The sequence below is a fragment of the Melanotaenia boesemani genome, chromosome 21 (assembly GCF_017639745.1).
Source record: "Melanotaenia boesemani isolate fMelBoe1 chromosome 21, fMelBoe1.pri, whole genome shotgun sequence".
Taxonomy (NCBI): Eukaryota; Metazoa; Chordata; class Actinopteri; order Atheriniformes; family Melanotaeniidae; genus Melanotaenia; species Melanotaenia boesemani.
In genome coordinates, this window is record NC_055702.1 from 26,723,678 (window position 1) to 26,736,604 (window position 12,927).

Here is a 12,927-nt window from a genome sequence, read left to right on the forward strand (position 1 = left end):
TCCAGTCTGAATCCTGCCTGTCGGGATCATTTGCTGAATGTCTCTCACTGGCTTTTATTCCACACATTTTATTTCTACTTCTTAAAAAGTAGTGGGTAAATAACAGCATACTAACAATAAATCAATGATTTTACCAAACCAGATATAATGCAGCAGAAAAGAAGCTTCATTTGTGTCATTTGAGAACTTGACATCCTTATAAAAATTGCAGCTTGTAGTACAAGCAAGCAGAGACCCCCCTGATCAAGGCAAGGAAGAAGGTGCCAACAACAACCAGTCTACACCACCAATACCAGTTCCTGCTATAGTCAAGGTCAGCCAGTTCTTCAACTTCCATCCTGCTTTTGACTTTTATTCATTTCATCCATTCATTTAGTCTCAGTCCATCACATTTTCCTTTTCCTGAACAGTCCAAGACCTCAGACAAGAACCGGCACAAGAAGCCCAAAGATGTGAAGCCCAAAGTGAAGAAGCTCAAGTACCACCAGTACATTCCTCCGGACCAGAAGGCAGAGAAGTCTCCTCCGCCCATGGACTCGGCCTACGCCCGACTCCTCCAGCAGCAGCAGCTCTTCCTGCAGCTGCAGATCCTCAGCCAGCAGAAACACGCTCACACACATTCGCAGCAGTCACAGCACACACACACCCAGCAGACGCAGCCCCAGGGTCAGCAGAGGCCACCCACCTTCAGCTACCAGCTTCACCCACAGGCCCAGAAGTAAGTAATGGACATGATGTTAGTTGTTTTTGTTTCGTTATTTTGTTTTAGCTAGGCCACATTTAATGAACTAGTACAACATAAATACAGTTCTTCCACATCAAACACTATAAAAATGAGAATAATTCACAGACCTGACCAGCTGCAGCAACCCCAGATCATAGACTGCCCCACAGGCTTGTACAGCAGGCACTAGGCATGATGGCTGCATCACTTCATCTGCCTCTCTTCTTGATGCCCTGATGCTCCATCACTCTGGAACAGGGTAGATCTGGACTCATCAGACCACATGACCTTCTTGGATTGCTCCAGAGTGTGCTCCCTAGCAACATGAAGCCTTTTTCTCTGGTTAACCTCACTGAATAGTAGTTTTCTTATGGCTACACAGCTGTTCAGTCCCAGTCCCTTGAGTTTCCTTCACATTGATCATGTGGAAATGTTCTTGCTTTCACTATTAAACATAAGCCTGAGTTCTACTGTTGTTTTTCTTCCATCTCATTTCACCAAATATTAAAGTAATCGCTCATCACCATCATTTATCATTCCTCACATTTCTTCCTTTAAGACGATGGTTCCACACATTCTTCCAGTTTTTATGTTGGACAGTTATTAACCCATTTTAAGTAGTTTGTTGATTAACCATTAATACAACTGGGACCGATGGGCCAGTCATTAGTATTTCGGGATTTGTTGTGCTGAAGTCTGTAGCACATTTATAAAACTGGGCAAGGCAGAGTTGAGTGGGGAATCTTTAAGAACAAATTCAATTAACATAATCTCAAATTTATTTTTGACTTCATCTGGTGGTGTAATAAACTCATTTACAAAAATATACAATCATATGGCGGCAGATAATCAACGATGCTATAATTGTGTCATTCATAATTCACCAGATTCAACACATCAAGAGGGATTTGTTTGTGGGTGGAAGCGTGAAATAATTTTTCGATCATTAAAATGTTTTCTTTTACTTTTCTTTCAAATGAAATGCTGAGATTACAGAATTAATTGTTATGAGAGTGGGATGAAAGTATGTATTTTTAAGTGAAGTCAGTGGAGCAATTTTGGTCACAAACGTGTCCAGAGTACCTGATACGACATTAAAAAAAACTTAGTAGTTTCGGCATCTCCTTAGATGTTTACTCTGCTTGATGCCAATGATGTGATCCTTCTTAAACAGACTAACATCTATTCCACGTGGTTGTTTAGGTAGGAAATGAGAAGCTACTCATTGCATCAGTTGGGGTTACATAACTCGTTGCAGCTGAAGGAACATTTCCCATGCACTAATTATCCAATAGGGGTCTCATATATACTTGCTTAGATTAATCAAGGTGGGGACTGTTTCTATGGTCAGGCAGCATAATATTACGTTGTGATAAAACTTGTGGCAACTTCTCCCACTATTTCTTTAGGTTTGATAACCATGTTAGAAGCTGGAAGCAGCATGCAAGTACTTGACTTCTTCTGTGTGCTTTAATTTACTCTGTATCTAACTTTCCATTCCAGAGCGGTGAGTGAACAGTTACCGGCTTGTAGCTCCAATGGTCCGTCCAGCACAGCCAACAGTAACTCTTCCTCTCCGGTCAAGAATACATTTCCCAACCAAAGCAACATCTCGTCTGTCAAACCTGGGCCCCTGCCAGCTAATCTGGACGACCTCAAAGTAAGTGTTAACAGACATGAAAGTGTAGACGATCTTTTCTACCTAACAAACTTCTTTAATTTAATTTGTTTTTTTAAGGTTTCAGAGCTCAGGCAGCACCTGCGTATTCGTGGCATGCCTGTTTCAGGCACCAAGACTGCCCTCATTGAGCGACTCCGGCCTTTCAAGGACACCAACGTGGACGCCTCGCCCACGGGATCTACCGATATCACCACCTTGACCTTCCCTGTCACGCCCACAGGGTCCCTGTCTTCCTACCAGTCCCCGTCATCTTCCAGCACTCTTTCACAAGGAAGGTATTACCCTTACCCCAGCACCTCCTCCAGCCCACCCATCTCCCCGGCCTCCTCAGACCTGTCTCTCAGCGGCTCACTCCCTGACAGCTTCAGTGACGTGCCCATGTCCTCGCCAACACAGTTCACTCTGCAGCCATCACCGGCACAGCTCGGCATGGAGGACGGCCAGGGGGGAGGAGGAGGAGGAAGCGGCAGGCTGGGTGGGGGAAATCAGAGGTCAGGGGAAGGTGGAGGTCTGGATGGTCTGGAAGCTGAAAAAGATAAGATGCTGGTGGAGAAGCAGAAGGTGATTGAAGAGCTGACATGGAAGCTGCATCAGGAGCAGAGACAGGTTGGTCATTTTAGCATTTATAATGTTTTAAACCAGTCACAACTGGATGGATTTACCTTTGTGGTTGTGATTGTTAGGTTGAAGAGCTGAAAATGCAGCTCCACAAGAGGAAACGCTGTTATGGAGCCACACAGGACAACACTCCTCCTCCATCTCACCCCTCCATGCTACACCAGCAGCCGTCTCCAATCATGATGGGACAACATTTTTTCGGGGTGACAGTCAAGCAGGAGCCCATGTCTTTATGCTCCAGCTGCCCTTTGTCTTCTCCCAAACAGCTCAAAAGTCCTGGCAGCTGCATGGAGGACATGGGACACTGCAACAACCCCATCCCAAATATCGGGGGGGTTGGTGGGCCACAGTGTATGGACACAGGCCCTTCCTCTGGCAGCCCCTCCACCATGTCTGCTTTCCTCAGTCCACAGTGCTCCCCGCAAGATTCCCCCATCGGAAAACCTTCCACCAGCTCCCAGCCTTCGTCTCCTAATAACCCCTATCTGCTGTCTTCCCCACTGGGAAGAGACGGCTGTGGTCACCAAGGCAACAGCAGAGCCCGCAGCATGCAGGTATGATGTTTATTATCTGAGTTTAGTTGGCTTGTTTTTCTTTTACTTTTCTTTCAAATGAAATGCTGAGATTACAGAATTAATTGTTTTAAACTGTAATGAGAGTGAGATGAAAGTATGTAGTTTTAAGTGAAGTCAGTGGAGCAATTATGGTCACAAACGTGTCCAGAGTACCTGACACGACATTAAAAAAAACTAATGCACTCCAATGAGTCTTATTGCTGATCTTTGACATATGCAAGACTCTAATCACAACCAAAGCTCCATCTCTATACTATTTATTTTATGGAAAATAATCCATCTTTTCTGGGGTTTTTTATGAATAATCACACTGACAATTAAAAATCCCAAAACTGATTGATTATTTTGAAGTTTTGAGCAGGTCTAAACTTATTTAATTATTTATCAAAAATTAATTTAAAATTTTGATTATTTTATAGCAGTTTTGAGTGTGACCATTTTTATACATTAAAATCATCAAAGGGTGCAAAATGCATCAACTGAATATAAAATATAAAATACACTGGATTTTAACAAATCTGAACCACAAGAAGAGTTATTAAAAATATTAAAAATAAATAAACAAATGATGCCACAAGCTTGAACACGTTCAAAATGATCACAAAATAAATAAAAATAAATGAATAATTAAAAAAATGTTGAAAAAAATGTAAATCTTACTGTAGGTTTTCCCTCGTGTTCAGTACATCTTTGTGTTTTGTGTGACGTTTCGACATGCTGACTGCAGATGCAGCGGAGGAGCAGCAGCCAGCAGGTGAACTGCTCGTTCCCTCCAGACCAAAGAAGCCTCCAGGCAGTGTTTCCTGGCCCAGCTGATTGTGGCCTCAACCATAACGGCTCCACCAAGACTGAGAGCCAAAATATGCAACCAAAGGTAAACATGATGTCAACATAACAAACTTCACATCACAACTGAATCCACGCACATCCACCTAACTGTTTTCCTCTTTTCCATTCATTCGTGATCTGTCTCTGTGTGTTATTGTCTTTTGTTAACGAGGTTCATACTCCTTCCTCCACATGTATTTTCCTTCCACAACACAACGCCAACCCATCTTTCATTAGATCTTTAATGTGATGAGATTATTCAAACATTTTTCTTTTTCTAATTTGGTAAGCTCCCCAACAAAATGCTAATGTCACTTTTCACTTATTTCTCATATAGATGTCAGTATTGCCGTCTCCTCGGCATGTTGGCCAAAAGTGCCAGGCCTCTCCCCCCGCCTTCAGTAGCTCAGATTCAGATGCATCTGACTTAAGACAGCCCCCATGCTATGAGGATGCAGTCAAGCAGGTAAACTCGAATCCATGCTGAAACTTAATGGAGATGGCTGGCCAGGGATTTCATTTGACCTTGTGGCGTTGCTGTAATTTCAGTTTCCTTGTGTCTTCTCTTGTTTTTTGTCTCTTGGAAGTCCATCACCTGTGTTGCATCTCTTCCTTTACATCAGTCGCTTTGTCCACTGCATGAACTTTCTACTCTTCTCTAAAGTAGAGATTTTATAGTTTGGTTCATCTAAATTTTAGGGGAAAACATGGATTTTTGTGTTGCTATCTTAATTAACTATGATGTTTTATAAAGACTTTTTAACTCATTTATTCTAAATGCAGAAGTAAGACAAATCCATTCTGCTGCCTCACTTCAATTACAATCTTAAAACAAGATTTTTCTTTTCTTTCTTTTTTCTTTTTGGTTTTCATTTTTTAAGGGGGTTGTGTGAAATGTTAACTAGCAGTCAGAGTCTTGGACACCATCTAAATCTGCTTAAACTTTCAACTCTGTGAGTCTTGTGCCTATTTATAAGGTCTGTTAAGATGTGTAGACATCAGTATATGCATTATTGGTGAAGAATAAATGGCACATTGCACAGATTAAATACATTTCAGGCTTGCCACAAACACTTTCAGGATGATTATAAATATCCCTGTAGCTCTAACCCTCAATTAGATCACAGTATAATATAAAAGCATTGTCTCTGCAAAGGTCAACTCTGATAATGTGAAGCAGGGCAAAATTAGAGAAGTTTAACTATAGACATTGCAGGCAAGGTCTCCAGAATGGCTATTTTGGCAGAGTTTGGTCCATTTTGCTCATCTTTTCTCAATATTCCCAAAGTGAGAGACCTCAGGTTTTCAAACCAGTGCTGTAATGTAATTAATTAATACTTCTAGTTACTCATTTTTCCCAACTGCAGCCAACAGGACAAATGTTTTACAACATAATCCAGGTGGCAGCACTGATTGTTTGCTCTGCATGCAGCTTCTCAATATCCTCCACAGACTATGTTTAAGGGGAAGTTCTGCCGGAGCCGGTCTGCTCGGCTCTGTATCAACATGAAGCAAAAGTGTTGCAAACACTGTCTGCCAAAAATCCACATCAACCGAGGCCTCGTTACATCAGACATGCGTCAGATGCGTGTCCAGCTGCTTCACAGAGATTTTGAAGGGTCTTGACTTGTCAGTCTCTCAAAGCTTTACAAGCGTTATATTACAAATTTATTTATACAGTAACAGTCACTATCTCAGTTACATAACCACCCTTTTCTACTACTTTTCCCATTTAAATACCCTGATACAGCTGCAGAGGCTTCTGCTATTGCAGATGAGTTAGTTTGATTTGAGTTACATCTTGCTTAAATCAAAGTTAGTAGGGTCTACGAGCAGTAGAGCAGATTGGGAAACTGAAAGACTTGATGGATGGAAGGTCAACAATAGCTAATAAAAAACTGATAGCTACTGGTCATTCATTAGCTAAAAGGTTAAATTCATATATTTTTGCTGCCAGTTTGTTTTACCTGAGAATAATTGTGACTCATTTAGTTGTCAAATAATTATGCACACTTAATTTCTGTATATTCCATCATTTCTTAATCTTTAAATAAACTCAGTTAAAGCAGTTATATATTCTAGCTTGATGTTTCAAAACATTTTGGCTTGACTGAGCACTATATTTGATCAACAATAAATTTCAACCTCAACAATACAATTAGCAAAAACATGCAGATTATACAGCCTTGGCATGCTTCAGAAAGACTGTGCTGCAGTGTAATTCCAGTTTTTCCAACAGCCACTTCCAGGATCTATGGATGGAGGATTTCCTGGCCCATTTTGGTGCTGAGGAAACTCTTTCACAGCTTATAACTGGTTTATGCTCCCTTTACGTATGTAATTAGGAATGTCTTTATCGGATGTTAATTGTTTAAGCCCACACACTCCCATGCATAATTTTTGTTAGCATGGTTGTTAAGTAATGGATCCATGAAAGTGGTGTTTCCAACATGGGCTCCCTGGCCCCCCAAAGGATCCCCAGACACCACTGGGTTCCATGACGCCATGACTGTAGAGAGCCTGTGTGATTAAATTAAGGCTGCATCCACACAGAAACGAGTTAGGGTGTATTCACTTAACGTTTTTATCATTAGGACGTTTGTTCACATGGAACTGGCGTTTTAGGAGCCTGTAAACACAAGTTTTGAAGTCAGGTCCCAAAGTAAATAAATGAGGTTCATCAAAATCTGCTATACAACATCTTAAAATGTATATCCATAGTCAAAAATAAAAACTAAGCTAGTCAGTAGGCTACACCTTCTGCATCCAATCGGTTTTCGTCTGGTGAGGTCGGTGAGCCACTGGAGCTACAGAAGTGGAGTAGTTCATCTTTTTCCTGCACTGCCTTTAATGAAACATGTCTGAGGAACGTTGCAGTGCAGATGATTCGTCCCTGTTAGAATTTTTTTCAATAAGTAAGACTATACATTGATAGTTACCTTTACTTCGGCTTAATCGAAGGACAGGACTCATACATCATTTGTGGTGAGACGATAGCTAATGAAAGCATAAAGTCAAGCATGGTTTCAGCTTAGGGTGGGGCGGGGGGTCCACAGCTTTCTGGTAGTTGCATGAAGAGGGTCTTCAAGAAACCACTGCACTAGGAGGCAGTTAGGAGTTGCCTTTTGAGTTCCACCGTAGCAAACATGGTGACGGTGGAGGTCATGATAATGTACATTCTCAAAAAGGGACATTAAATGAGACAGCACAGTAGACTGACATGGTCTGTGTGGCCATTAAATACACTGAGATGTTCTCTTCGTCTCTGTTCCTTTTGCTGATCCATGTGCAACACCGCCCCTAATGGTTTTCCAGTGGTACTGCACCATTTGCTACAAATAGGGCAGTGATCCACAGCACTTGTCCTCAAGGCCCACTATCCTGCAGGTATTAGTTGTCTCCCTGCTGCAACACACCTGATTCAAACTGAACAGATCTCTATCAAGCTTTGCACAAGTCTCCTGTTGAGCCATTAATTTGAGTCGGGTGTGTTACAGCAGGGAAACATGAAAAGGCTTCAGCACAGTGGGCCTTAAGGACCGGAGGTGGGCATACCAGATCTAGGGTACGCATCCACAAGCTCTCTGACAACGGACTGAAAAACACCCGTAAAAGATGAAGAAGACAAAAGAAGGCTACATCTGCATGTGTTTTTAACATGGAGCATAAATGAGGCTTTACATCTTAATATTCTTCTGGAGGGTCTTTATAGTTGTATTGTCACTGAATGTTATTGGAATAAATTTTAGTAGGTAAGCACTGACTGGTGATCATTTATCTTTATTACTATTACAGCAACTGACCCGCAGCCAGCAAATGGATGAACTTTTGGATGTGCTGATAGAAAGTGGAGGTAAGGTCTCAATCCTTTAGTGAGATTTGTTTCCAGGACAACCCTGCACAAACAAGTTGGTGCAAATTTATTAGTAAAAAGTGGGCTGATCAAAAACCTGACCTGTCAATCAGAGGCTGTGACTGAAACTACATAATATACCAGTACTAATTTAGCCAAATTGTACTATGCAACTAGTACACAAACAATTGCCAAATCTATGGTATGGGAAAAGTACCAACAAAACTGCTAAATTTAATCCATTTCTTCATTTATTATAACAATCATTATCATAATTGTAAACACCTGTATGAATACAAGATATCTGACAATTTCTTATAGTTTTCTTTCATTTGACTGCCGCTTACTCTTCTAAATAATTTAAGTAGGGTTCACCCCTCTATATAACTACAGTTTGATAAAGATGCAGAATTAAAACTTTTTATGAGCATTAAACAAGATGAACTGAGCTATGTCATTGTTTACTTATGCTTTTCTAAACCAGATACTTGCTAAAAAAATAAAAAATAAATAAATTTTAAAAAAGTCATAGAATGGTATTAAGTACTATTTAGTATGTGTAGTATGTAGTAAGGGGATCTGAAAACAGCCAGTCTTACCAGACATAATGGTGTCCAGTTCCAGTACCTGCTGTGACCCTCCCTCCTCTCCTCTTTCTCTTCAAGAGATGCCAGCTAACGCCAGAGAAGAGAGGGAGAGGTCCTCTGTAACCAAAGTTGTGCCTCACATTACTGTGTCCCCAGGGTGTCCCGGCCTCCTCATCCCGCGGTTCCACCGACACTACGAGCACCCATCCTCCAACCACCTCCTTTATGACCACACGGCCAATCACATCACCGAGAGCCACCTGCAGACTTTGCTGGGCAGCCCTATCGGCCGGGGAGGGGAGGTGCCCCCTCTTGATATGGCTGCCGAGGACCGGAGCCAGGAAGGCGAAGGGAACAGAGACGCTGAAAGGTTCGGCAGCCCTCAAGACCGCCACTGTCACCCTCATCATCCCCAACAGGACAAACATCTGACCAACAGAGATCTAATGGACACCCCTCTGTCGCCCACTGGCAGCAAGGCATCCGCTGTCCCCGAGGTGCAGGGGATGGTCAGCATGACCTTCAGCGAGACGCCGTGGGAGACGATGGAGTGGCTGGACCTGACACCGCCCAGCTCCGCCTCTGCCTTCAGCGTTGCTCAGCCCAGTGTACCCAGCATTTTTAACACGGAGTTCCTGGATGTAACAGCCATTAACTTGAACTCTGCCATGGACCTTCATCTGGAGCACTGGTGAAAGCAGCACTGCTGATACCAGTAACAATAACACCAAAGAACCATTTAATTCCAGCCCAAGTGTGAAGATTTTGTCTTTGCTGAAAAACGGTGGAATGTTACATGAAGTAGACTTAGCTGACATCTGAAGGTTGACGGATAAATCAGTAGACATACCACAGAATTCTGTTTGATTTGTCCGTGATGCTGAAATAATGCTCTTGTTTTGTTGTCGTGTCCAGAACGCACAAACCAGGTGCTCTTTGACAACGATGCGCACAGCTGCCATGGACATATGAAGGATTTTCTGTATGGACTTGATTAAAGGACTTTATGCAGACATGTTATGCAGTATCAGTGTTACACCACCTAGACTTGAAGACACAATTTGACAATCATTGTATATTTTTTGAGTCTTTGTTTGTGTTACTGGAAAAAAAAGACGCAAAACAAACTTAGAAAGGAATTACATGTTGAGTTGGATCGTTTAGCAAAAGGCCATACTGTAAATATCAACAACTAGATGTACTGACAAGCTGACAGCCAAATACTTTGTCAGTGGAATGGAAGAACACACACCACAAACCAAGCATTTTATCTAATCAGTTCATCATTTGTAGTAAATATTATTTAAAAAAGAAAAAAACTTGCAGTACACTTTAGCTTCATGCACACTTTATCACAGTCTGCTTGAGCTTAGAATACGTGTGTAGAAATGGTTGTGATACTATACCTTAGAACTTTTTTTTATACAAGTTTATTTTCACTATTTGGCATATTTATCCACAGAAAGACATCGTGGAGAAAGAGTGGTGCCTTTGAAAATATTTGGTCATATCAGTTTTAATCAGCAGACAAACTGTGCCTTATTTACAAAGGCTTTTTATAGCATTTTCTATGTAATTGTCCCCTTATATTAAAATTTTTATGTCAAATTACTATCCCCAGAAAGTATTGACAATTATTAATCTAGATACAAGACAAATGATATTTATTATAATTATAACACACACACACACACACACACACACACACACACACATATATATATATACATATATATATATATATATATATATATATATATATATATACATATATAATTAACTAACGTGGCACAAAAAGTAAGTAATTTAGTGTTTGGTTGAGGATTACTTTGTTGTAACAGTGAATTTTGGTGATAAATCTTATACAGCTGAAAAGTATGTTCATTTCCCATCTAAATGATGACACATTTGTAAGGAAAGTGCATCTGTGTGATTATGTCTATTGACATTTTGTAGGGTTAAACACACTAAGCTGCACTGCTTGGGTCACAGCTATCGGTGGAGGCAGTGTGATGGTGTGGGACAGTGAAGAACAAGGCAGAGAGAGATGGAGATGAGATTCTACAACTAGTGGCGATCCTATACCTATACTATCCTATACTCATCTCTAGGGGTTTATCCTCAGGGTTTCAACCCCACTTCTGGGGTCTTGGCTACTGTTGGTACCACAGTGTCTGACTGGTGACAGAGGCTGGTTGAAGAGTGGGATCCCACAGCAGTATGTGACGAAGCTGGTGACCAGCATGCAGAGCTACCAGGCTGTTGTGGCCGTGTACGGATTTTCCAAATGATCCCAAGGTCCCTGTTTGTTAACCCTTGAAAATTTGCATTAAGAACAAATGTTCTTTGCATTTTTTTTCTTTCCTTTGGACAATTTTAACAAGAATAATCAGTGTTTTTAACAAATAGTTGAGATAACAGTTAATAATTTTGTAACATTTGTGAAATGGACATAACTTTAAATAGAAAAGGCATAACAAACATTTATTTTGGCATTACCTACCTACCCAAAACCCAGTGACCGAGATTGGCTCAGGCATGTTTATTTCCACAAATGTTCAATAAAATTAATTATAGTCGCTTAAAAGTGTGATCCACAGTAGAGTGGAACCTTGAAGGGCTATATGATGACATTGTTAAATTACCAACATGTCTGATTTCTTTTAAGACAACAATCCTCCACTCCAATAAACACCAAACAAGAGACAGCAGCAGAATCAGCTGTTTGTCTTTGGAAGAGAAGATTTGGCAAGTTTTTCATGGAAGTCCTCGTACTCAACTCTGCTGCTCATCCCACTTCGAAAAAGAAATAAACAGGCTTTCTGACAGTAGAAAAGCTTTGTTACAACAAAGAAATAATCCTCCAAACACTAATTCACTGACTAAGTTTATATTTTATATATGCCACTTTGAAAATTTTTATATTTTTGTTTTCAGGTCAATCAGTTATTTATTTAGTAATTTTATATTTGTACTTGGTCCTGTATTTATGCTGACATTCCTTTCTGATTGATTTCCTAAGAAATGACCATAACTGATCACTGCCACTACTTTACTAATCAATATTCTTAAAAATGTGATGCAAAATGAAGGAACCACTTTGAAAAGCCATGTTTTCTTAAATCACTTTTCCTTAAGCAATCATGTGAATTGGAAATGTCCATTGTAAGCACTTGTGAATAGAAAATTGTAATATATTCTGATCTTAACTGTGAATGCTTCATGTTAACACAGAGCTTCCACCATAGCCAGGCAAGATATGTAATGGATAGCCTAGTATGAGAAATTTGGACTCAGACACTAAGGCATGGTTCACATGTGCAGACTTCAGGCTTTAGAGATGTTTTTAATGGGGTGGTGTCTTGTGCTGCCAACTTTTGTGACTTTTGTTTCTGTTGCTTTATTTGTTAATGTAGCTTGCAGTATAAAGTTGAAAAGAGGTCAACTTTTGTGCCAGCCAATCAAACTGATTGACAGATCATGTGCCCGAGCTTGAGGCTGATTATCGCTACAATTCCAAAAGTCAACCCCAGTCGCTGTTGAACATCATGTTTATGTGAATCCTGTCTTAAGGTCTCAGCTTTTGCTCAGTCTGTATACATGTAAAAACTTGGCATTTTGGGAAATAAACACTTTTTTGTGCCATGAATCACATGAAAATGATTGAAAATTGTTGCTTGTTTCATGTCTTTCCACTTACTACAAAGACTCAGCCTGCAACACATTAGCATAACTTATACTAAACCAGGAGAAATGGCCAGCATGGCCCAACTTGAAAGTCACAAATTCTGCCCTTTGTGCCACCACCGTTCATGTGATGTTTTTTCTCCCCATTAGACCAAAGCACACAGTGAACTCTCTTTAGTTTTAATGGTCTTGTGTGAAACATGTTCTTTCCCCTGTTAGCTTAGCTCAGGGGTAGCCAACGTTGGTCCTCGAGGGCACCAATCCGGCAGGTTTTCCAGATTTCCATGCCCCAACACACCTGACTTAAACTAACGAGTCATTGTGGAGATCCTTATAGGCTGTTGGATCCATTTAATTTGAGTCAGGTGTGCTGG

At 40.7% G+C, this 12,927-nt stretch overlaps 1 protein-coding gene across 5 annotated transcripts in view; it reads left to right on the forward strand.

The window, feature by feature from the left end:
* Nucleotides 1-12,744, forward strand: part of myocd (myocardin) — a 36,128-nt gene extending 23,384 nt beyond the window's left edge. For 2 of the 5 annotated variants that reach the window (XM_041974902.1, XM_041974904.1), the window contains exons 3-11: nt 212-313; nt 411-718; nt 2,228-2,384; nt 2,463-3,011; nt 3,089-3,577; nt 4,326-4,472; nt 4,764-4,892; nt 8,222-8,279; nt 8,945-12,744. In XM_041974902.1, the coding sequence (XP_041830836.1) occupies nt 212-313; nt 411-718; nt 2,228-2,384; nt 2,463-3,011; nt 3,089-3,577; nt 4,326-4,472; nt 4,764-4,892; nt 8,222-8,279; nt 8,945-9,561 (2,556 nt within the window). In that variant the 3' untranslated portion in view covers nt 9,562-12,744. The remainder of the gene's footprint in view (nt 1-211; nt 314-410; nt 719-2,227; nt 2,385-2,462; nt 3,012-3,088; nt 3,578-4,325; nt 4,473-4,763; nt 4,893-8,221; nt 8,280-8,944) is intronic. The other 3 variants (XM_041974905.1, XM_041974906.1, XM_041974907.1) reach the window with 3 other exon arrangements.
* Nucleotides 12,745-12,927: the final 183 nt, after the last annotated feature.